General features: G+C 55.0%; 2 protein-coding genes across 2 annotated transcripts in view; one reads left to right on the forward strand and one right to left on the reverse strand.

Annotated features, from left to right (window-relative positions):
- Positions 1 to 13821: 13821 nt before the first annotated feature.
- Cabp7 (calcium binding protein 7) lies at positions 13822 to 24297 on the forward strand. Its single transcript, XM_034509402.2, has 5 exons — positions 13822 to 14039; positions 20418 to 20561; positions 21492 to 21604; positions 21845 to 21998; positions 22210 to 24297. The coding sequence occupies exons 1-5, from the start codon at positions 13931 to 13933 to the stop codon at positions 22335 to 22337; spliced, it is 648 nt and encodes a 215-aa protein (XP_034365293.1). The 5' UTR covers positions 13822 to 13930; the 3' UTR covers positions 22338 to 24297.
- Zmat5 (zinc finger matrin-type 5) overlaps positions 23526 to 24823 on the reverse strand; it is a 31662-nt gene continuing 30364 nt past the window's right edge. The window contains exon 6 of the mRNA XM_034509403.2: positions 23526 to 23868. Coding sequence (XP_034365294.1) covers positions 23739 to 23868 — 130 coding nt within the window. The 3' untranslated portion in view covers positions 23526 to 23738. The remainder of the gene's footprint in view (positions 23869 to 24823) is intronic.

The following is a 24823-nucleotide window of genomic DNA, read 5'->3' on the forward strand; positions in this document are numbered from 1 at the left end:
CAGGTAGGTATGAATTGGGCAGAGTTTCTCAGGTTTTAGACTTGGTGATTGGGTTTCAAGAAGAGAAAGGGGGTACAGGGAGGCGTGAATGCCCCAACTGCTTCTTTTTGTTTATTTTTTGAGACAAGGTTTCTTTGTGTAGCCCTGGCTGTCCTGGAACTTGCTCTGTAGACTAGGCTGGCCTGGAATTCACAGGGATCCAACTGCCTCTGCCTCTCAAGTGCTGGGAGTAAAGGCATGCGCCACCACCACCCAGGATTCTCCCCTCTCCTTTTATTTGAGATGGGTTGTCTTGTGCCTCCAAATCTTCAGGGAGCCCCATTTGCCCCTGCAGCTTCCCTATCCAGGTTAGGCCAATGAGCCATGGAAAAGCAGCATCCCAGCTTCAGAGCAAACTCCCACCTCATCACAATCCCCTGGGATAAGGAGCAGGAGGCTGATCTGGGATTTACTGGAGTAGGGACTAGGTGGAAGGCTAGGGTCCATAAGGACCATGTGAGGGTGGCCTGGCCCATTGAGCTGCTTGGCCTCTCAGCCTCACATCCCTCTCCAACAAGAGTCAGGTCTGAGCTCGCTACTGGGGCTCGCTGGTTCTGAGCCAAGGCCTGCTGTAGTAGAATGTATGAGCGGAGGCCTGCTGCTGTGCGGCTATAGAAGGGAGCTATTCACTTGGATCAGTTATCAAAGGTGACAGCGTGAGGCAGGAAGGCATGGGCCCCAGAGAGCTTCACACAGCTCGATTCCTATTCAGGAGCCCAGGGCAGCTGCACCCCCTTTGGCACCTCTGGGACAAATGTGGCCAGCCGAGAACCAGCTTAGAGCTTGAGTTGTGGGGTCAGGATTGTGTCCAATGGTCAAGAGTGCAGCCTGGAGGATGCAGCAACCCGGTCCACAGTGACAGAGACCCTGGCCTTCCATCAGCATTCCCAGGGCAACCTCAGCCCCTGCTGGCAGTTGGCCCACCCCCATCCACAGCTGGGCCATTGCCAGGCATGTCTGCTGCTCTCCAGTGACATTTACCAGCTGAGAAGTGGCCACCCAGACGTGAAATCAGTGTGGCCTGAAGCTAACTCACTTCATTAGAGTCTCCCTGCTCCGCTGGCTGGACAGCACAGCCCCTCCCAGGGCTCCCCCAGCTCCTCCCCACCCAGAGCCTCCTCCCAATCCAAGCACAGAACCTGTGTTCACAGATCAGGACCGGTGTCTCCTCAACACCTGGTCCGGTCAGGCCTGGAGCTTGTCAGAGTAACAATAGCAGCCTATGTTGCCCTTGGCACTTTTTAACTTGTGGGGGTGTGTGGGTGTGTGGGGGGTGTGTGTGTGGAGTATCTCATATACCCCAGGCTGGTTTCAGACTTACAATGGACAAGAAGATGACCTTGAACTCCTGATCTCTTGTCTCTGCCTCTACTGTGCCAGGATTATAGATTCACACCATTCATTTGGCATTCAATTTGCTTGCTTGTTTGAGACACCATCATCAGTGTGTGTGTGTGTGTGTGTGTGTGTGTGTGTGTGTGTGATGGGAGGGGATGCCCATGCCATAGTATACTTTGTGGAGTTGGTTCTATCTTTATGTGGGTTCCAGGAATCAAACTCATGTCACCAAGCATGCACACAAGAACTTTTTTTCCTTTTCTTTTTTCTTTCTTTCTTTTTTTTTTTTTCTTTTCTTTTTTTTTTTTTTTTTTTTTTGTTTTTTTTTTGTTTTTTTGTTTTTTTTTTTTTCAAGACAGGGTTTCTCTGTGTAGCAAGAACTTTAACCCACTCAGTCGCTCACCTTGCTGCCAGCCTCTGCACTAAGACAGGGTCTCTCTATATAGCCCTGGCTATCTTGGAACTCACTATGTGGACCAGGCTGTCCTTGAACTCACAGAGATATGCCTGCCTCTGCCTCCCAATGCTAGGTTCACAGTCATGTGTTACCACCCTAAGCAGCCTCTGTACTCTTCAGCAGGCCTTGACCCTCATGGCAGTCCTCGGAGCAGCCTGGATACTGTGTCCACCACAGCCCTGAGATGCACCAATGCCTGCTTAGGTCCCTGTATGACTCACCCTGGGTGGCTCCAGAAGCGCCCGCCCCTTGTGTTCTGCTCATTTGTGTGATATGGAAGGGAACAGGCTCAAGGCCTGTATGACTTCTCGTGGCTGAATTTTGAGCTCTAACACCTCCCATGCCTGGGTCCATCCTGTCTTTAGCCTTATAGGAGGAAAACCATCTATTCCCACGGGACAGAAGTCCTTTCTCTGAGTTACCCAGCGATCCTCAGCAGTGTGGGACAAGGCCAGGTTGACTTGCACTGTCCATCGGATTCTGGAGGAACAGTCCCAGGCCTGCCCCGCCTCTGCAGTAGGGCCGCTGAAGAGGAAGGTGGTCTTGGTACACCCTCACCCTCACAGGGGAACGGAACACAGTTGTAAGCTAAAATGTTGCTCTCCTCTCCAGCTGAGGACCCCCAGAGTCCTGTCCTCTCTTTGGGCTTGGGTTTGCCCAGCTGGAAATGAGAACCATCAATGTCTTCCATGGTGGAGCAAGTGAAATAAGGACCATGAAGTGGCCAGTGACTCCTGGTGCTAGGCAATGTCCATGAATGCCAAAGAGCACCTGAAACCTCCCCAGTGCCCAGGGCAAGCAAGTGCCAGGGGCCTACTGCCTCATCCAGCCTCCTTGGCCAGCGCCGAGTCTTACACATGGGGATGACGACATGTATTGGTTGGGTGAGTCCTGGCTGATCCCAGGCTGGAGGGTCATTGTGCAGCACTGGTGGGACAAGGACCCAGAAAGGACTCCTTTCCATAACCAGAAGGCCGCTGAAGAGACAAGAATTTTCCAGAAAAGGGGCATGGACACTGGGAGAGGCCACAGCATGGTGTCCCCCAGGCCAGCTGGTCAGCAGCTGAGCTGTGTTCACTGAGGGCCTGGCCATCACTAGCTGACCCTCCCCCAGCCTCCCTGGCAGGAAAGGCATCCATCAGTGTCTCCTTCCCCCTGGTGGCCCAGACAATTAGTCCTGCCTGGATCCACTGGCCAGGCTGCTGGAAGACACCTCTTCCTCCTCTAGCCTGGGGGCATGACCTAGCACGAGCACAGTCTATAATCTGGTACTGTGCTTATCGTCAGAGACTCCCTGAGGGTCAGAGAAGTGAGTCGTGAAACTGTCAGTCAAATGCTTCTTGGTCTGACCCTAAAGCTCTCATTTGAAATTTCTGTTACTTTCCTCTAGGTCTCAGTTTCCCCTTTGCACTGAAATCTGGAGGACCTACCCTAAGAAGCCTGCTTTGAGGCCATAGACTGTTTACCTCCTGCATAGGACAGCATGATGGATGGGGATCCCACGGGGTTTGGATAGACACGCCCGCACGCCTGCCACCTACTGTGGGTGATGAATCTTCTCCTCTCCCTCCCCCTTGGGGCTCAGCTCCATCTGCTCGGGCACTGTGCCAGGCTGATGGATGGGCTGCCCACCGGGCCACCCTCACTGCCAGTGCCACCTGCACTCACCGAGTTGCCCTGGGGTGTGGGGGAGGGGGACAGGAGGGCCAGCCTGCAGTTGCCCATTCAATCATTCAACAAATACATACTTATCCAGGACCTACTGTGTGCTGGAACACAGTACTAACCTAACCGAGTAGGGCCTTAGCTGTCACCTCTCCCACTGTGACTAAAGTGGCCAGGAGACAGGTGCCTATGAAAGCCTCTCTGACCTCAGGAAAGCAGGTGATGAGCAGGTCTTATGAAGTCCTAGAAGTGGGACAGGAAGTGACAAAAATGAAAGTGTGCTGGTGAGAAGGGGCGGGGCTCAGGAGAGGAGGCAGTCAGACTGGAATCAACAATGGTCCTGCCAGGAACTGGTACCAATCCCATTCTAGAGATGCAACAGGCTTGGAAAAGGAGAAGGACTTACTTGTCCAAGGTCACAACCATGCCCAACCGGGCTGTGAAGGGAGAGCACTTAGTCCCTCCATCCCATTCCAGCCTCATCCGCCTCAGCTTGGACGGACTCTGGCCTGCCGGTCCTGCACCTTGTCACTTATGGAAACAGCTGCCCCCCTCGTGCCACCACTGACAGGAGCCAGGCAAGAAATATCACATCATTAAAATGACAAATCCCTTCACTAACTGAACCAGAAGGCCTGCCGCCCAGCCTCACATCCCTTAGCCCCCTCATTCCCCGCCCCACGCTCATCTCCTCTCAGATGTCAGTCCAGCAGGTGAGTCTGTACAGGGTGCAGCCTGAGCTGCTCGGGACCATTGCTTTGCCCCTGAGGTGACCTTGGGTCCCCAGCCCTGACTCATGGAAGGAAGTGGCATTTAAGACATCTATGCAACAAGAAGCTAGGAGGGACGGGACAGCACTCCACAAATGAGGGACTGGGCCCTGGAGAGGGAGCCCTCTAAGTGAGGTGCCCCCTCTCCAAAGGTGGTCTCAGGCAGGGGACTCAAGCAAACCTGTCCAACTCTAATGCAAAAGCCTTCTTGCAGGACCCGTCCATAGAGACAAAGAAGACATAGACATAGAAGAAGTCAAGACTTCTTCCTTGGTTCCTGCATGTATGTCTGTGCACCATGTGTCTGCCGGTACCCATGGAGGCCAGAAGAGGGTATCAGATCCCCTGGAACTGGAGTTACAGACAGTTGTGAGCCACCATGTGGGTTCTGGGAATTGAACCTGGGTCCTCTAGAGAAGCAGCCAGTGTTCTTTATAGATGAGTCATGTTCCTGGCCCTCATGGGGTTCAAAACTTGTGAGGAGGGCAGAGCAGGGCTCACTTCCCTAGACTCCTACACAGGATCCCAACAACCTGAGCCAGGCCTCTGCCTTTAGTTTCCCTATCTGACAACAGGGACTGGCCTTTTTCATCCTGTCTGGGTCTGTTTGAACAGTGCTTAATGCATGTTAAGTGTGAACAACCCATCCGGATGTAAATGGTGTGTACACACTTATACTGGTACACATGTCCACATGGGTCTGCACCTGTTCTACCAACATATGGGTTCCTGGGATCCAGATGTGAAATCATTCATGCATATACCCCCACCAAGTATTAGTGACTGTAAGCATGTTTACATGCAGTTCCAACCACAAAGTCGTGTCTGCATCACTGTCTCCATCTGTGTACATCTATGTCACATGTCCACAGCCTTTGGAGGACCCACAGAGTGTCCAGAATTCCCTGGGGAGCAGGCTAAGGTAGCAGATGGCAGAAGGCACGGCCTGGCCCTGCAAGCATCCTGGGTTCCCAGAATGACCCCCCTCCTCATCCCTCTCCAGGCCCTGCCTGCAAGGACACACCGTCCGCCTGATGTCCTGGTCTCCTTGGAGGCAGACAGAGCGCAGAGGCGTCTGGCGCATCCCGACTCGGTCACAGCAGCTGCACTGCCCCCAGCCCCCTTCTGTGTACCCAGTGCTGCCCTGATTGTCCCTCATCCCTGCTGAGCAGCAAAGGGAGCTGGCATTTACTACCCAGGGATATGTGGGAAGAGGGCCCCTTTCAAAGCCCACCACAAGGAGTCTACTAAGGTCTGGCCCTGACCTTGCCAAGTCCTCCTAAGTTTTCCCATTTGGAAGATGGAAGGGAGGGTATTAGAAGTGATCCAGGCCTGATTCTCCATGGGCCACAGGAGGGGTCCAGATGAGGAGGTGTAGAGACGAGGAGGCAGGATTTTAGGGAACAAGACTTGGAGTGTTGAATTGCAGCAGGCCTGAGTCTGGGGGCTGCCTCTTAATGGACAATCCATGCTGTCTTCTCATGGTTGTCAGCCATTTTATAGATGAGGAAATTGAGACCAAGAATCCCCCCACAACTCTGACTCCCTCCACTGCCCCACATTAAAGACTAGCACATGGGCACCATGCCCAAGACAGTCCCTGCCTCCCATCTTGCTCTGGGTCAGGGAGGTGACGTTCCCGGAATGGTTTCTCAAGAGCCAGGCGCCTGCCTCCTACTGCTCACAGCACCTGGCTCCAAGCCTGCTCCTCAGCACTGTCCATTCGTCTGCTGTCACTTCCTGGCAGGGCAGTGGGTCATACATCACCTGGCCATGCTGAAGAAGCCAGACCAGGCAGGTGGGCAGCGTGTTGCTGGGTTTAGCACTACTCACCCAGGCTGGTGGAATATTCAGCCACTATGGTCTCTCCCTGCAACCTAGGGTCTAGTGTCTACCCAAATCCACAGTTAGCCGCTTATGAGGAGATGTAAAAGACAAGAGTCGGGTGGAGGCCATGGGGTAACCTGGGCGAAGCTAGTGGCTGCCCCATTTGGCAGGACAGGGTTTTTATCTTCCCAACTCCTACCTCCGGAGTCATTTTATGACATAGGGCGCTGGGGTACCATCTTCTGCTTGCTGCTTATTGCCAGGACAAGATCAAGAACCATCACTTGTCTGTTTTGTTGATTGAGTAGTTTAAAGCAAAGGGAGCCAGAGAGGACCCATCTGAAAGGTGACTTCTGGGACTGGAAAGATGGCTTAGCAAGATGGCAAGAAGAAACTTGCTGCTCTTCCAGATAACCCAAGTCTGATTCCTGGTAACCACACAGGGCAGCTCACAACCACCTGTACCTCAGATCCATGAGATCTGATGTCTTCTTCTGGCCTCTGCAAGCACCTGCACACATATAGCGCACATACCCCAACACACATATAAGTACAAATGTTTAAAAATCTTTTAAAAGGCGGGGGGAGAAAGAAAGAAAAGTGCTATTTAAATTAAGGCTTGAAAGAGTGAGCCATAAGGATCCTGAGGGGACAGCATTTCTGATAGGTGACAAGGGCAACAAAGGCCCCGAGTCAGGGGGTGCCATGAACTCTGTCATGAACAGGTCTGGATCAGGTGAGGCTGCTAGAGAATGTGAGAGGAAAGAGGTATTGCTGGGCCTGTGGACACTTTAACTTTTCCTGGAATAGCATAGGACCTTGGACAGCTGAGAACTTGAGGGATTGCTGTAGGCTAGGGGCCCAGTGGGTGAGGACAGAGGTTCACCCTCTCTGGTCTGTCTTTCTGCTTTTTTTTTTTTTTTTTTTTTTTTTTTTTTCATTTTTTCCCATTAGTTAACCCAGCAAATATTTGTTGAGTGCAGGTGTGTGATGTGTGTGTGTGTGTGTGTGTGTGTGTGTGTGTTCAATCACAGGAATGTCTCCTTCCTATTTCCCCCAAAGGCTGTCCCATGAGGCTGGGCCAGAAACCAGCTCGCCCTCGACACACACCACAATACCTTGCACACACCCTGGAAGGTCAGCCCACACGATTCACATATGTGTATGAAAACTGCACACATGTTTGGTATTCAGGGCTGGTCAGCATGTGCCACACATATGTATGGGAAATTAGTCATCAAGCATACATAAGGGTGTCTTCTATTGGGAACTAACAAGAGAGTAGACATAAGAGTCCGTCCTCTTCCAGAGTCTTCCTTTGGGGACTGGGTGAACAGTACATGCGCAGGCTGCACAAGGGTCTGAGGTTCTTCCCAGAGCTGTAAAACGCTAACAATAAACAATCAGATGTGGACCTTGTGTAGCTGGTCCTGTGAACTAGAGGACCTACGAGGTATCCCTCTGCTCCTACAAAGCCTGGCTGTGGGCTTCATGGGGATACTTGGCCTCCAATATGGGCAAGTCCATCGCCAGCCCCCACCCCTACTCAGGCACCTAGGGCCCCAGCATGGAAGATGAACATTGACCCAGCTATGGCCTGGTAAGAGGTGCTGTCTGCTGCGCCCTACCCCCAACCCTGCATGCCCCCCTCCAGTTCACCCTGGCCCCCTACAGCTTCTCTAATTACGCAGCCATAAAGCACAAATCTCTAACGATCCAATTAGTAACGCCATTGCTGCCCTGTCCAGGATTAATTACCAGTTAAACTGCAGCTGGTTATCGTCACTTAGGCTCAACATGATGAGGTGCTGTGGGCCGTGAGGGACAGAGACCTGGCTTGGCCCTGGAGGTATCCTGACCCAACACCTCCAATGCCTTCATCTAACCCAGTCCCCTAACCCTGGGACTGCAGAGGATTGTAACCTAGCATCTCACAGATCTGATGGTGGACCAGGGCTGAGGGACTCCCCAAGCCCAGCTTCTCCTGAGACAATGCTCCTACCTTCAGGTCTCCCACACTCACGCTGACCAAACCATTTCTCTTCTACATACTGGGTTGAAGCCAAGCTAATCTCAGTAGCCAGGCCATGGCTATTCATCTCCATTTCGACCTCATGGTTCTGTTCTGATGCCCTTTGACCTCGTTCTCTACCCTCAGGCTTGCATCCAACAACGGTAGCCATGTCTCCTTCCTAGGGGACACGGGTGTCCATTTAGGGCCATCAGTGCTTTGTGTAAAAGCAGGAGAGATCTCTGCACACAGAGGCAGAGTCCAGGAACTTGCTGGCCACTTCCTCTGGGCAGAGAGCCCTATCCCTGGAAGTATGCAAACAGACTGCATCCAGCCATTTGGAGGCAGGTCTACCTGAGGTCCCTGACATAGAGGACTGCCACAGAAATGTTTATGCTATTTCGGACCCCAGGATCAATCTCTTCATATCTTATTCTTTCTGGAAAAGGGGGAGGTACCCAGACTCTTAGAGCTCCAATGGTTGACTGACCTGTAGATGCCCTCAGAGGATGAGTATAAACTGGACAGCTCCAGGCTGTAGACCCCCACCTCATAGGTCTACACATCTCAGTGCCCAGTAAGCTATAACATCACATGCAGAGTGGAAGAACAGAGGACTGCAGGGTCCTAGTCTTTCTCTGGCCAGAAGAGCTAACTTCCACTGCCCCATCATCCATGGCCGTGGCACCGGGCTGACCTGACCTGGGCATCAAGACAGTTGGTTGCACTTATTAAAGGCATCAGACTGAGACAGAAATTTGGAAGGCCAGAGTTGCTAGCATCCATCCTGTGCCTTCATCTCTCCTTCATACAACTACCTCAGAGGACAGGGACCAGAGCAAGGGCCAGGCTGGTGACACCATGTTTCCCCTTTTCTCTTGCAAAGTCCTAATTCCCATGCAGCCTCACAGCCTGCAGACCAATCAGGCCTCAGCCAGAGCTTCCTACTCTCCAGAGGGAAAGACTGAGGCCCAAGGCTAATAGGGACAGGATTCCTGCTGTTTTCTAGAAAAGACACCCCAAACTCGTCTACTTCTGCCCAACCCATTTTCTCCTCCAGCCTTCTTTCTAGGCATTTGTTCTAATCCTGGCTGTCTCTTGGAGGCTCCCATTTAAAGTCTGCCCAGTGCAAGTAGCATTTCTCAGGATAAGGGGCTGTGTGCCTGAAGGTGTGTCTAGTGGGCTAGGTTTCTATGGTTACCAACGGCTAGCCTTGCCCTGAGGGTCAGAAGGGTCTCCCTGTTTGTGATCACATCTCTGTTATTCTGCTTGTTTCAGGACAAGGAAGTGAGGTCACTCCTAGTCTCTCGTGGGAGCCAGAGAACAGGTTTAGAAACTCCAGGGTCAGTGACAGTGGCATCAGAAATCCTCACCTTCATTACTCAGCAGATCTTTGTGGCAGTCTATGTGTTGGCAGTGTGGGCCTATTTCACAAGACAGGAAACTGAGGCCAAGACAATTGCCACCATCAGGGGACAAAGCTAGTGACAGACTGTAGTCACCCTGAATCCCGCAGGGTCTTTTCCATATAGATTGTTTCTAGAGGAGCAACAGATTTGAAGGCTGCCCTCCCTCTCTGTGTCCCTCAGAACTGTCACACTTGGTCTCATCACCTTCAGGAGCCAGGCTCTGAAGGCTCAGAGGGATGCCCAGTACAGGACAGGGACAGAGCAAAAAGGGCCCACAGTTTCCAGACTGCACCCTCTCCTGGCTCAGCCTGAGCCTGCAAGCTTATAAATTCCATTATTCATCAACTGAGTGCCTGGACAATGAATATTTTATTCACCTCCAGTTACTGTCCCCACTGGGTTCTTTGAACAATTTTGTTCTCTAGCCAAGGAGCAGAGGCCTCTGCTGTCCCTAGACTCCTCCTTTCCCCAACCTGTGCCTCTCCATTGCATAGCTTCTCCCCAGTCAGGCCTCTTGACTCTGGTAACACTGTGGCCCATGGCCCAGGTATGACCTCCATGCCTACCTTCCCCTCTGTCTGGCTTCCTTCAGTCCCTGGTTCAGACTGTCTTGGCCTGCTAGCTCAGCTTCGTTCAGCTCAGGGCCTGCCTGAGCTCTGCTGGGCGCTCTCCCTGGTGCTGAACGTAGGTGTACAGGAGGCAGAGGGTATCAGAGGGTAGGTCCAGCCAGGGAATGCGCTATCTGGAGAGTGTCATCTAGAGAAGAGAGGCCTCCAGCAATGAGAAGAAGGAAGGACCTTGATCTCAGGCAGGATGGGAACCCTGCTGGTCTTGAGAGGAAGGTGTTAGTTAGTCTGTAGACTTGGTAAACCCCCGTCCCTAAGATCCCCAAGAAGGCCTGGGGCCCAAGTGTCTCTCGTCTCCCGGTGGGCACCTAAGGAGTGCCTTGTGATGGCAGTAGCACCTTCCCCAGATGGGGGAGCGACAGACATAATTCACACCTTGTGATGGTGCCATCTGCTCCCTTGATGTGCAGAGGAGAGGACAGGGTTGCTGTGCTGCAGGGCAGGTGGATGACTGTCACTCACTCTTATTCGTGTCACAGGTGTTCCTATTCTTCCTCCTGAGCCCAGCCTAGTTCCATGCCACACATGGGGGAATCTGAGGGATGCAGCCGCAGAATCTGCCTTCTAAAGCTAAGAGTGATCTCCAACCACTTCCCTCCACAGCAGACTTCTCCTGACTTGATGAGATAAGAGTTTCCACATTCCCTACCCCACATGCTTGACATACAGAGCCCGACTGTTCCACACTTAATTGTGCTCCATTTAATAGACAAGTAAGCTGAGGCCCAGGGAGCACACTGAATGTCATGCAGAGCACTGGAGGGTGGAGGGGGTTGGCTGCTTCTTAGAGGCAGCCAGGGTCCCATAGTCTAGAAGAGGGGGAGGGCCAGCATGTCCCAGAGCTTGGCTTCAGGAGCTCCTGCCTCTGCCTTGGTCCCCAACTCCGACCTCCTCAAAGGGCTCTGCAGCTGGCTCTGGTCTCTATAGCTCCTTCAGTAGGCATGTACCTGCCTGTGAATGGGAGCAAGGCATCAAGAGAGGAACCAAACAGGTTGTGTGCATAGCCCAGGTATGTCCTGTGTCCCCAGCCAGCGGACAGAGCAGGTATAGCTGCTAGTATGAGAAACAGTGTTAATGGGTGGCCCGCTGCATCAACAGCTAGTGTCCTGGACTGTGTCTGTGCATCAGGGGAGAGAAGAGGGGCCAGCTTTGAGTCACCAGGGGACGGAGACAGAGATGGTCCAAGGGAGTGGTAAACCGTGATCCTAGAGCTATCACCCCAGAGTATCCTGCCACTTGGACCTGGAGGATGCCTACTATGGGGAGTACCCTGGTCACATGACTGTACACCTTGACCCTCTGGATGCAGACCAAGGTCAATGTCTGGGGGGCCAGCTCCTGTATCCATGGACACCTGTACCTTTAGCAGACTTGCAGGGCCTGGTGTGTGAAGGATGCCCACTTGATTAGTTCTTGATTTCTTTTTGCCCTTCTCCTTTTGAGATTTCCCTGGCTGGGCAGCAAGTCTTCAGGGAAGCAGAGGGAGCTGCTGCTCTGTGGTGGCCTCCCAAGAAAGCTCCAAGAGAGTGTGCTTCCTGCCAGTCTGACAGCAGGCTCCAGTTCTCTCCCTTAGCCCAATAGCAAACTGTCTGGAAAGGCTTAGCAAGTGAGGTGCTTGCAGATCACCCCTCAGCCACTCCTCAGTGACTGTTCATATTCCCACGGAGGGGTTTTCATGCTAATGGGAAACTCCCAAGGGATTCAGAGAGCATCGTCAGGCAGTCAGTCACCTTCCATGTTAAATCGTTTTATCCTCACCTCTGCCTGGGAAGTAACATTGAGGCCCTGAGAGGTTAAGGGGCATGACTAAGGTCCCATTGAAACAAGTTGGAGGATGCAAGAGCCCAGGATGCCTGATTCTTCCTACGTCACAGCTCTGCTCCATCAGAAATCCTAAAAAAGCAGAAGGATCCAGCTGACCTGGTGGACGCTCAAGTGGACAAGAAGAGCTGGGGGTGGGGTGCTTCTCAGGGGGTTCCTACAACTCCGACTATAGGTCTGGATAGGTAGCAACTGGCCCAGAGGCCTGGAACTGACATTCAGACGAGAGCCAGGGTTTGCCTGGCTTCTCTACAGGTTTCACATGCCTATGAAAAACTCAGAGCCATGTCCAAGTGCTAAAGGCTCAGGCCTGCCTTGGCCCAGGGTAGCTGGGCTGGTGTCTCTCACTGAGCCCCCTCTCTCCCGGCCCCAAGACAGGGCCATGATTAATCAGCGACAAAAGCAGAAACAAGCAGAAAAATGTAATCAGCTTGGGAAGGGCATGGCCAGGCAGGGCTGTGGCAATCAGCCTTCCTGCTGGGGCCTTTGTCTGATTGGACCCAAGGGAGTAGGGAGGTAGTTCAGACGAGGGTTCCAGGGATGAGACTGAGGCCAGCTGAGGCCCACCCAGGACAGAGGGTCACCAGATCCCATAATTGTACACGGGCACACACATCTATGCTCGTGCATGCAACAGCACTCCCAGCTCAAGGGCCTTCGCACCTGCCCACACCTGCTTCCGGGCTTCTGCCCTTCGATGCCAGCTCACAGCCTTGGCACATGTAAGGTGGCCCATGCACAGTTCAAACACTCACTCATCAGCATGTGGATCTGAAAACGCATGTGCAGAGTGTCCTCGACGAAGGATAAATATAAACGCATGCACATGCTGCCCCTCAGACCGTGCCCCCACCCCCATAAAACACATGCTAAGGACCTGAGGAAGGTCTAACCTGCAACCATGTGACCAACAGGCTCTGGGTCGCCTGCCTCCTCCTCACTGCTCCTGGGGACATGAGACAGACCTTGGCTCCTGCTCGGCAAGCTGAGTGGCAAGGGCTCAGGAAGGATCCAGGACAACAGCCCCTTGTGGGATCAAGTCAACTGCTGGTGTCAGCCACAGGCCAGTGGAGTCTCCTGCAGATCTGTGCTTGGCCTCTGCCTGCTGGCCCTGCCTGGTGACCTTGGCCAACGTCCTTTTCTAAGCCTCAGTTTCCCCACCTTGGAGCCTCTCCTGGCACCAACTTGAGGATTACTGGTCCTGAGGACCCCCGCGCCTGGGGCAACCTCACCTTTCTGGGTCTCTAGTCGTTAGTTCTTAGCTCTCCGCTCTTGCTGGGGGAGGGCTAGTGGAGAGCAGGTGGGATAGGGGGCACAAGGAACGGCTCCACCCCTAGTCCACACCACCCGGGTCCTGCTGGCTGCAAACGTGGGGTGCGGGAGACAGCAATCCGAAGCAGACGGGGGGTGGGGGGAGCAGAGTCGGGGCGAACCAGAGAAGGCAACCGGGAGGGCTCGGGGCGGCCGCTCAGGGACCGGCGGCGGGAAGGGGCGGGGGCGGGGGCGGGAGGGGCGGGCGGGGGAGGCGGGAGCGCGACGAGCGCCGCACAGAGCGAGCGAGCGAGCGAGAGTGCAGGCGGCGGCGGCGGCGACGGCGGCGGGAGCCGGAGCGGCGGGCCGGGCAGCCGCACCAGCGAGCGGACGAGAGGGCGGCGAGCACCGCGGAGCGCGCGGGGCAGCGCGGAGGGAGCGCAGCGCGCAGCGGTCAGAGCCCAGAGGCCGGAGCGGCGCCGCCCCCACCGTCCCTGCGAGGCCCCGGCCGGGATCCCGACGAGGGAGCCGGCGGCATGGCCCGGCTGCCCGGGACGCGGGGGCGCTAGGTCCCGGGCGGGTGCCCATTGCCTCGCCGCCGCCACTGCGCGCCGCACCGCGCGCCCCGCCCGCTCCAGCCGCCCCCGGGGCCGCCGGCGGCCCATGAGCCCCGGCCTCAAAGTTTGCGGCGGGCGGGCGGGCGCGGAGCCTCCAAGATGCCGTTCCACCCGGTGACGGCGGCGTTGATGTACCGGGGCATCTACACTGTGCCCAACCTGCTGTCGGAGCAGCGCCCGGTGGATATCCCTGAGGACGAGCTAGAGGGTGAGTGCCTGGCCGGGACCCCTGCCACGCTCCCTCCTACCTGTGCGCCCAGGTACCGCGCTGGCCCGGGGTGCCGGGGACCCTGCGGCGCGACTCGGATGAGCGGCTGCGCGGGAGGCGGGACGGTCGGGTGGCCCTGGGCGCCGTGGTGGGGGTCGCCGCGGCGCGGGGGCAGCCCGGCCCCTGCCGGCGTGGCCCCCGGCGCTGCGGAAACTTGCGGGGCCCCGTAGCGGGGTCACTGGGCCGCGTGGCCGGTGGTGACGGTGCGGCAAGGCGGCGGGGGCTGAAGTAGGGAGTCCGAGCTGTTGCCCCCCGCGCCCGCCGCCGGAGCGCCCGCATCCCGATCCCTTCCGCGGCGCCCGCCCGTGGCTCTGCGCTCCTATTGACATTCCGCTCGTGTCGCGTTGAGAATCCAATCTGCTCCGTCAGTGGGAGAAGGGGAGAGAGGGCGACTGCCCCGCTCTTGCCGGGTGCGGGGCTGTCCCCATCCCCTTCTGCGGCCCTGCGAGGGACCCCCCACCCGTGCGCTGCCGAAGCTGCCGGGAGGCGTTGGCGACAACAAGTGGCCGGATTGGGAGGCTCGGTCGCGATAGCGAAGCCTGGAAGGAAAAGGCAGAGGCCGGAACCTAAACCTCCCCCGACCCTAGTCCCCGTGCCTTTCGGGAATAGGTACTGCACGCAGGCAGTTGGCTATTGAAGATCAGAAGCAGGCAGAAGCTGGGGTTCCTGGACTGAGTGTCCTGGGGCGCAGTGAGACCCCTAGGGTCTTCCTTGCTCTTTCTCTGCTGAGATTGGGGGCGGGGGTGTGCTCAAGATTCCCCTCCCCCAGGCCTCTTGAGGCCCCATATGGAGTGGAGTGGGGAACTCTGAGCTGATGGGAGTCTTGGTCCCTTAGGATGTTTGTTGGCTGCTGGGGGAGGGGTTGAGATTACCCAGATGATGGGCCTGTCTCCATCCCTGGAGTCGAGGGGTCTCAGCTCTGGGGCCTCATCTGGGCTCATAGGAGTGAGTTGGAGTGTCCAACACAGGAAAGAATGCTAGTGGGATCCCAGGGGAAGACATTCAGGAAGTCCTTCTTCAGCCCAGGCCTGGTCTGGGGCAAATTTTGGGCGAGTAGACTATGGAGAGAGAGAGAGGGTGCTGCTGCCATGCTCACTGCACCACAGTCTGCCAGACACCCACTTCCAACAACCCCGATGAACTCGGGTACAGGAAAAGCTGCGGAGGGGGTCTCAGCCCCTACACAGGGGGACAGATAAAAGGATGCCGTCCCTGACCTGACCTTAGCACCCACCATGAGAAATCCAGGTCCTGTCCTGTCTGGACCAAAGCAGAGCCTCCTTCAGGTCGAGAGAAAGGGATGGAGCCCAGGAGGGGCGCAGGGCACAGGCCAGTTTTCCTTTACTTTATTGCCTCTTATTCTGAGCCACTGCAGAAGCGTTCATCCACCGCTTTCTCTCCATTCTTGGAACAGAGGCAGCATGTCTTCCCCAGCCCCTGGGCAGATTAGGTTTCCTTCTTCCTCCTGCTCCCGGCACCCCTACCACCGTGACTCTGGCCCCACAACTCCAGGTCTCACTGGATCCCTCCACTCCTGATGCTTTGGTCCTAGAGTGAACACTCAGGCCAGAGAGAAGCTGAGAGGTGTGCAGGAGTGAGGAGCGCCTCGGTGGGCAGGGGCAGGGGCAGGGGCAAGGAGGCCCACGCTCCCTTCAGCCATCCAGAGGACCTGCTGGCAGAAGCCCAGTGGTGTTAGTCACCATCACACCAAAAACACTCCCTGCTTCTTCCTGGTCCCCTTTGGACTAGAGGAGGGGCCCTGGTGCAGGGGGCACCTGAAGGACAGGGCCATCTCGGTGGCTGGCAGGTGGAGGGCACAGAGCCAGCAGATGCCTATGGGCTTCCACACATGAAGACAGAAGTTCTCAATGTCCCTCTTTGGCTGCTGAAAATCAGGCTCTGGGCTCCCTGCAGCCAGTCTTGAATGCCAGGGCTGGGTGCAGAGTGGCTGTCCTTCATACAGATGCCACTTTTGCTTCCTTAACTTCTCCAGCACACACTAGTGCTCTTGTCCCAGGGCAGTCTGGGTAAGACCCAGGCCCATTGACTGGAAGGAATCAGTGAAGGAGCCCATGGACTAGATAGGGGAGTCCAATGACCTGGGATAAAATGCTGCAGACTCCTCGTGCTTGTGCCTGCCTGCTGCAGAAATCCAGGGGGGCGGTCAATCTGCATGAGGGAGGAGGACCAGGAGCAGGAAGGGAGGATTGGAATGTGGGGGTAAGAGGAAAACAGCCAGGCAGTACTGGGTTCGAGTTTCTGTACCCTTGGCTCAGGGAGTGAACCTGGACAACTGTTCGCCTCTCTGAGTCTTGGTTTCCCCATCAATAAAAGGGGATTGGCATTGTTGTCCTCAGGATGGACAGTGGCAGAGAATGCTGTGGGAGTACTCAGCACAGGGCCTGGCAATGGGGGCTGAGGACCCAAATGTAGGAAGAACACTCTACAGACTCACGGGCTTGGAGTAGGCTCCAAGGCAGGGCAGCAAAGGGGGTGGGTAGTGAGCCAAGAAGTCAAGCTGGGGGCTAGGACTGGGGAACCTGAGGCCCTAGGGAGCTTTGCATGGCTACTGGCCAGGGTAGAAAGGGGCCAGGCAGAGTTAACCTGGAGGCCCACCCAGCCCCATGTACAAGAGGCAAGGGTGCTTCCCACATTCCTCCTGAATATACCCCACCATGGCAGGAACATAACCCCTTTCTGAAATGCATCCAAATGGGGAACTCCAGCAGCACTGAGACAGACTGCTCACCTAGACAATGGGGTCCAGCATTCAAAGGCAGGGATGGGACTGGCTCCCCAGAAAGAGAGAGGCAGATAGCCACAAGGCTGGGTTCTGGAATGGAACTGTGGAACCTCTGTTGAGGGTGGCCAGTTGGGGACCAGTGGCGTCAGGGAGCCCCCTTCTCTGCCCTTGCTTCCTGAACCCCAAGCCCGGCAGCTGCCTCTGCACAGGCCAAAAATTCAAGGAGGATGGAGAGTTGGGGCTCAGAGCCAATGCTGCGGAGCGTGGCAGCCACCACAGAGGGCAACGACTGCCCCCTCCAGTGTTCCCTCTCTATCCAGACTCAAACTCTCCAGCACAACGCTGGCATCTTTTTGGGTCTGCAGAAGACTTGAACTCCAGTGCAGCTCCACAGGTTGGGAGGGTCTGGGGATGTCATGTTAGAAATGGAAGGTAGGGGACAATATCAGCCTGGAAACCTAGAGGCCCTGCCAGCCCATTTCCGGGCCAGACATCCCCATGCCAAGATGGAGTACAACAAGTTTTGCCTGGCCTCATGGGGCAGGGAAGGAGTAAGGCTTTCGGGGAATGCATCTAGTAGTGATTGTCCATGGCATACAATGATGGGAGCATCCTGACACACACACACCCATGGAGCCCTTAGCAGAGGCTAGACCTCAGCCATAGAACAAGAATTTCATCCTATTTCATAGCAGAGGCATCTGAGACTCAGAGGAAAATAAGTGTCTTGCCCAGGTCACTTGGTTGCTGAGCAGGAGAGGCAGACAGAATTCAAGGCCAGGCCTTGGGTTCTGGTCCCAGCTTTCAGGCAGGCCAGCATGGCATCCCAGGTTTGCTCAGACTTCCCTTTCCTCCCACACTGCCATCTGGGATAGTCTGATTTATAATGGCCACCTCAGATAATTCTTCCTGTTTAATCATTGCAGAAAGTTCCATTGCACAAGTAAACAGCAACGTAACACCAGAGCTGGGACTCAAACCTGGGTCTGGATACTTAATAAACATCAGAATACTTCTCTGGCTGAGAAGACGATGCCTGACTGGACCTTTGCAGGCAGACAGGTGGACTGGGCTGGGATAGTGTTCTGAAACATTAGTGTGAGCTAGGCGTGCTGGGAAGGAGGGGGAGTGCACAGATGGAGAGTGGCTAGCTGTGGATTGACCCAGTAGCCTTGGGAGGTCAGCCCTGCCTGAGAGATGTCTTTGGTACTCACACGGCTGTCTCAGAGCCTGTCCCCTGAGCATATGTTCCAAGATTCACTTGCTCATTATTGTTTCTCCTGCCTGGTACATTTTCCTCAGGGGCCTTGGAAAAGGGCATTGAGGCAGCCCTAGCAATTGGGGAGTCACCCTGTACCCTGCCAAGGTGAGAAGTACAGCTCAGGACTCAGTTCAAAGCAGAGTGTGCTCCATAGCACCCCCACTGTATCTAAGACTTTGGTATCCTTCCTGGTACCTAGGCATGGCTCCCTAATGGGTCTCAGACTCCAAGGGGTACAGTTTCTGACTCTGAAGTTTCCCAAACCAACCCCTGGCTGGTTCCCTAACCCTCAGCTCTACTTGTCTTTTCCATGGATGCCCCGCAGACCTTATGCTGAGGTGCGGAAAGCTGTTTGAGCCTTTCTCTGAGCACTCTAGTAGACGGACTCCCACATTGGTTATTCAGTCCTTTGAGCATCCGGCATGTTTACGGTTTCGGGGACAGGCCCTATTCTAGGTAATGAGGACTCTCTGTGGACAAGACCCACTTGGTCCCAGCACAATTCACTTTAGGGAAAGAACATGTGTGTGGAGGGACAGGCAACCAGAGAAAAGGCGAGGCCAGCCAGGGGCAGAGAGACAGAATCATCCAGCTGGGGATCTGGGCTACATCTGAGTTTGATATGAGGACAGGAATAATGCTGCAGACAAAGCTGCAGGTTCAAAGCAGTCTTGGTGTTCTCCAAGCTTGAGGGGATCTCTGGGGTGTGTATCCTGTACACCAGTCCAGAAAGGTGACAGCATTGGTTAGAAATGAGAGTAGGGGGAGAGGAGAGAGAGGAGAGAGAGGAAAGGAGGCAGGAGAGAAGGGGTTTAAGCACACCTCCACACTCTCCAGACACTCCAGGCAACTGGACTTCCCGCAGCAGCTTCTGATTCTCCGCAGCGGCCCTGGCTATTGCCAGGTCTTCATTTCTGGCCACAAGGGGCACATCACCTCTGTCAGGGCCCAGAAAAATGCTGGGTAGTACTTGGCCTAGAGCTGCTAGGGTCCAGGGTTCTCAGGAAGCCCTAGGTCTGGCTCAGATCTACCAACCCAGCCACTTTCCTGGCCCTGACATTCCTGATGCAGAAAACAGTCTCCAAGACTTGCCTGAGGTGTGTGTGGCGAATGCTTACCCCAGCCAGCCAGTGAGACTCTGACCTCCAGACTTCATGTGTGATCCCACATGGAAGATCCAGAGGAGGATCAGGACCATGGTTTCTACTCTGTGGTAGGGCCAACAGGCTGGCCTGCACTCCCTGTTCTCCCAAGGCTAGTAGGATAGTGTGACCGTCCTCTAGGTCTGCAGCATGGACCACCTCATCAGTCTTCTCTCTCTCTCTCTCTCTCTCTCTCTCTCTCTCTCTCTCTCTCTCACACACACACACACACACACACACACCCTTAACTTTGCCTACTGAGTGAAATTGTACCCAGGGAACACTTTAGGCAAAGGCCACGAGGTTGGCAAGTGAACAAGGAGCCCACGGGGAGCTGGATCTAATGGATTGAAGTTTGTCCCTCTAGGGAAATGTTCTGTAGGATCCTGCTGGATTTGATTATCAAGAGATGGCAGCAGAGAGACAGGTAGGGCAAAGGTGAGAAGTCAGGAACCCTCAGCAGCTTCCCACTGTGTTTGCTTTAATGGTGTGCCCATATACCACCCATTTGTTGTGCAGAAGACTAAGTCTGGCCTAAGAGCCTGTGTTGTGTTGTTTGGTCCCAAAGTCCCAGTCAAGTGCATTGTTCCCTAGGTCCAAGTGCAGAATCCCTTGGATCCTCAGGCTGTATTTCCTGTCTTCCTGTCTTCCCTGCTGTACTTACGGAGAGCATGAAGCTCAAACATCATGCCTGGGCCTGGTGTGGATCTGCTATTATTCCTATCTCCGTCTACACCAGGAGGCCTGTGAGTTTTATCACTCACTGGCTAGAATTATGTGGCCATCCCACATGAGCTAGTGCTGCCTGACAGGACAGGAAGTCCAGCAGGAAGGGATGAGGCAGGATAATGCCAAGTAGACTTCAGCAGCTAACCTGACCAGCATCTGGTGCTCTCCCTGCACCCACCACACGGTGTAGTCCTGAGCACACCAGGAAGGCTGTCAGACCCAAGCAGTGGTCACTGTCAGGCCAGATGTACCTTTATCTCCTCTTCCCTGCCGGCCCAGAGACCCAGGACCACAGCTCAAGAGTGTGTCCTGGACACCCTGTGATTGGCTCTCAACAGATAGGTTGAAAGGAAAGGTTCTGAGTGGAAATCTCAGATCTCAGGAATCTTGGAGGAAAGGGGCTGCTGGGAACAGGGCTGATTTCAGCTTCTCTTCCTCCACAGAGATCCGAGAGGCCTTCAAGGTATTCGATCGTGATGGCAATGGCTTCATCTCTAAGCAAGAGCTGGGAACGGCCATGCGCTCCTTGGGCTACATGCCCAACGAAGTGGAGCTGGAGGTTATCATCCAACGGCTAGACATGGATGGTGAGACACCCTGCCTCTGTTTACCTGCCCACCATCACCCCGGGACCTGAACTGTGGCGTGGACCTGAGTCCACTCTGCTCTTTGCTTCCTGGGTGGTCATGATCTACCAACAGTTCTCATTCTAGAAAGTGGAGGCCAGAAGAGGTGTGACAGTCCCAGCCACATATGGGTCTAAGACTGCCCCTCCCACTCAGTAGTCTGAGAAAGATTTTAAGTATGGAATAGGGTGGGATAAATAGCTCAGCTTCTACCACCCAAAGAAATGGCAGCTGCATTTGCCACCTGGTGGTTTTTTGTGGGTTTTTTTTTTTTTTGTTTTTTGTTTTTTTTTTCTTTTTTGTTTTTTCTTTCTGAGACAGGGTTTCTGTGTAGCCCTGGCTGTCCTGGAACTCACTCTGCAGACCAGGCTGGCCTCGAACTCAGAAATCTGCCTGCCTCTGCCTCCCAAGTGCTGGGATCAAAGGCGTGCGCCACCACCGCCCGTCCTGCCACTGGTATTTTTATTAAAGATAAACTACTGAGGATGATTAGTAATGCCAAGCCCCCTCTGCTCCCTCCCACTTGTTGCCTCCCTCCCCCCCCCCCCCAGAGTGCAAGCTCCTTTCCCATCTGTATGGCAGAAAGGATGAATATCAGTGAATGATCACACTGTGCTGAGGGCCATGGGAGTTCTGAGTGTACCAGCAGGGTGTCCCACATCTGGGGACCATCTGCTGCTCTCCTCCCACACGTCTCCGTACAGCGCCACTACATTTGGTAGCCTTGACATTAGCTCAGAGCCTGCCACATTAGGCACCCCTGAAATTGAAGGCTCGGGGAAGGGGCTGAGGTGTCACTGTTGGTCAGAGGCAGGCCAAGACTTCATTTCATGCCCTGAATTCTGGGGTGCCTGCTCATGCGGTCTCAGCTTGCCCCTGTGCCCACTCTAGGTGATGGCCAAGTGGACTTTGAGGAGTTTGTAACACTCCTGGGACCCAAGCTTTCCACCTCGGGGATCCCAGAGAAGTTCCATGGCACTGACTTTGACACAGTCTTCTGGAAGGTATGCCCTATGTGGAGGTGTCATGGGGGGCCTGTGAATGGTTAAACCCACGCCACAACAAGTGGGGGATGACCACTGTCTACTGGGTGTCCTGCTGCCTGGAGTCCTGGGCTCCAGTGGAATGAATTCAGTAGGTGCTTCAGTGTTATGGAATCTGGAGGCCTGCCTTTGGGATTGTGCTGGGTGGACCTGTGGCAGGGTAGTGGCCAGAACACTTGTCCCTTTTGCCACCCACCCAAGTGTGACATGCAGAAGCTGACAGTGGACGAGCTGAAGCGACTTCTCTATGACACCTTCTGCGAGCACTTGTCCATGAAGGACATAGAGAACATTATCACGACGGAGGAGGAGAGCCACCTGGGCACTGCTGAGGAGAGCCCTGTGGATGTGGAGAGTGAGTGGCCTGCCTTGGGTCTGTGGGGGTGGGTTCCAGTGCTCAAGCAGGGGCACACACCAAGGGTTTGCATAGGGGGCCACTTACTTATCCCAGCCTGGTGTCCCCATTTGCCCCAAGTCAAGTCCTTGTGCCAAAGTGCAGATCTGATTCCATCCCTTCGCTGTCCCCCTTTGTCTCTTTCCCTGGTGTTCCTGGTGGGCGGCCGCAGCCTGTTCCAACCAGCAGATCCGCCAGACGTGCGTGCGCAAGAGCCTGATCTGCGCCTTTGCCATCGCCTTCATCATCAGTGTCATGCTCATCGCGGCCAACCAGGTGCTGCGCAGCGGCATGAAGTAGGCACCGTGTGGGTGCCCGCCTGGCGCCTGCAGCGCCCACTCCACACCCACTGCTGCCTGCAGCCCTTCCCCCCAGCTTGCTCCCTGGGCCACCACCCCTGGGCACTTTGAGCCTGGACATGGACCACCCCAATCCTCACCCCATAGGCCTTGCATGGAGCCATGGCCCAGCTGTGGAGGACCTGGTGGTGGCTTTGAGGACAGTCCTAGCCCCTATACCCTGCCTGTGCCCTCACCTGGCCTGCGTGTAGCGTTCACTTCCCACCACTCAGGAGCTCCTGGAAAAGGAGGGACTTGCACAGGAGCCCCCAGGATCCAGTTAGTGCTGTGATCTTTTAGCAGGCAAGAAACTCATGTCCAGAGCAGTGGGCAGGGTGGAGGTGGGCACAAGGCTGAGGCTCCTAGGTCTCTTTCTCTGACACACCTTAGACCCAAAGCCAGTCCTCCATGTACCTTCTGGGGCCTGTGCCTGCCCGTTTCACAGGTGAGGAGCCTGAGGCTTTAAGGGCCTGAGATCTGGCTTCAGATTCTTCCACAGGGCTTTTCAGGAAAGGCAGATGCTTATGCAAGATGGGGCATGAGAGAGAGCCCCAAGGCCCATAAATTTCTGAGGCATCCACCAAAGGCTTAGAGACCAAGGGCCGAATTGTCTCCTAGCACAGAACCTAGAAGCCCAACTGAGGAAGGAAGCAGAGATCCTGCAGCCGGTGTGACTCCCCCACTAGACAGGGTGTAACCCTGGAAGGCCCTGAGCCCCTAGGGATCTAAGTCCCCTGAGGGTCTGCCCCAGCCCTGCACTGTCAGTGGCCACAGACCACTCTTCCAAGTCCAGGGCCTGCCCTCTTGGGGGCCCACTTCTCTGCACCCTTGAGGCCGGAGATCCGGCTATCATGCTTGCTCCACCTGTGTCACACCATTTCTTGGCACCAGCTCAGCCTGGGCAGATGCAAGCCTCCAGCTCTTCATGGGCCGAGATGGTTGGCAGTTCTCGGCTCCCTTCCCCAGCCTGGGGCCACTTACTAGCTGGGCCGCCACCACACTGGCATACGCTATGCCCAGCCTGGCTGAGCCTCTACTGATCCTTAAGCACCCTGGAGGGGACATTGTCTCATTCCAGCCCACCTGTCCCCTGATGGAGGCAGGAGGACATAGCCGCGAGCACGAGTGCCAGCAAGAGACAGGCCAGCCATCAGGACAGACTTTCTTTATAAATATTCGGATGTTTCTCACCCATCTTCTCGAGAAACACCCCGAGGATGGCAGGATGGCAGCGGAAGCAGAGGCCAGGCTCAGAGGCCCCAGGGCAAATGGAGGGAAGGCAGCTCTGCTTCCTAGGTTGGGCAATTGTCTTTACTGTGACTGATGAGACAGGTGGGAAGTCAGGCAGGGAAGTGGGGAGAGCTCAACCCCACTGGACTCTGGACTGTACGGACCATCCTCCCGGTGGGGGTGCCCGCAGGGAGGGGGGCAGCTCCTGCATTGGCGGCCAGCCGACTGGGTACTGGAAGACAGTGGTTCTGATGGGTTCAGCTCTGGAGAGGAGAAAGGTAGAGGATTAGAGGGCATCTCGCAGACCCACCTTGCTCTCCCACCATACTGGCTGACAGAAAGGGTGGCCATCTGCAGGGCCCTTCTGGAAGTAGAACCTTGATGACATGCAGACCCTCTGAGCCCAAGGTGGGGGCTGGCCATGGAGACTGAACTACCAGAATGGCCTCGGGCAATATGGAAGTACCCTTAGTGTCCACCTGTGGGGGACTGGTTAAATATTTATGCACGTCCACAGCAGAGAATGCTATGCAGCCTGTGTAAAAACCAAGGCCTATATGCACTGATGAAGAAAGATATACTATGTGAGTAAGGAGAAAAAGCAGCTTATAAAATAATGTATATAGCATGATACTATTTTTGTTTAAAAATATAGAACATATATAAATGCATAAAAACAACCCTGGAAGTTACATGAAATGTCAGCCCTGGTTCTGTCTGAGTGGCGTAGTTACAGGAGGGTGGGGGTTGATTCTTTTTACGTTTTTATACTTTTCCAAAGTCTTACAAGCACACAAGCCTCTGAAAGCAGGAAAGGGATTCTAAGTTAAACAGAAGCCTTACTTCTCATCCCACTCACCCCCTTACTGCTTACCCCTAAACTCAGGGCTCCTCTGAAGTGGTCCTTAGGAAGAGAGGGTCCTTGGGTGCAACCCGGACCATCCAGACCCAGAGCAGCATACAGGCAGCCTGCTCTGCCCCCACCTAGACCCTGCAGAGCTGAGCCCACCTGTCTGACATCCCAGGTGGGCACTGTTGCTCAGGATCTTTGAAGCCATCTAGGGACTCTCAAAAGGGTGGACACTAATGGCATCTATACCCCAGACCTGGCACCAGGAGGCCATTCAATGACACAATGACCATGCCAGGATAAGAGCTCTCAAGAGAAGAGACACCATGACCTAGAGAAATCCTAGGATCCTCGTGCAAACTCCATTA

This window comes from Arvicanthis niloticus, chromosome 7, assembly GCF_011762505.2.
Source record: "Arvicanthis niloticus isolate mArvNil1 chromosome 7, mArvNil1.pat.X, whole genome shotgun sequence".
NCBI classification, from domain to species: Eukaryota; Metazoa; Chordata; class Mammalia; order Rodentia; family Muridae; genus Arvicanthis; species Arvicanthis niloticus.

Excerpts from the sequence above, each read along its gene's own strand:
- Cabp7 (XM_034509402.2), top strand. The coding sequence starts at position 13,931 with ATGCCGTTCCACCCGGTGACGGCGGCGTTGATGTACCGGGGCATCTAC. Across the intron at positions 21,605-21,844 it reads TTGACACAGTCTTCTGGAAG|TGTGACATGCAGAAGCTGAC; the intron begins GTATGCCCTATG and ends CACCCACCCAAG. Across the intron at positions 21,999-22,209 it reads GAGCCCTGTGGATGTGGAGA|CCTGTTCCAACCAGCAGATC; the intron begins GTGAGTGGCCTG and ends GGGCGGCCGCAG.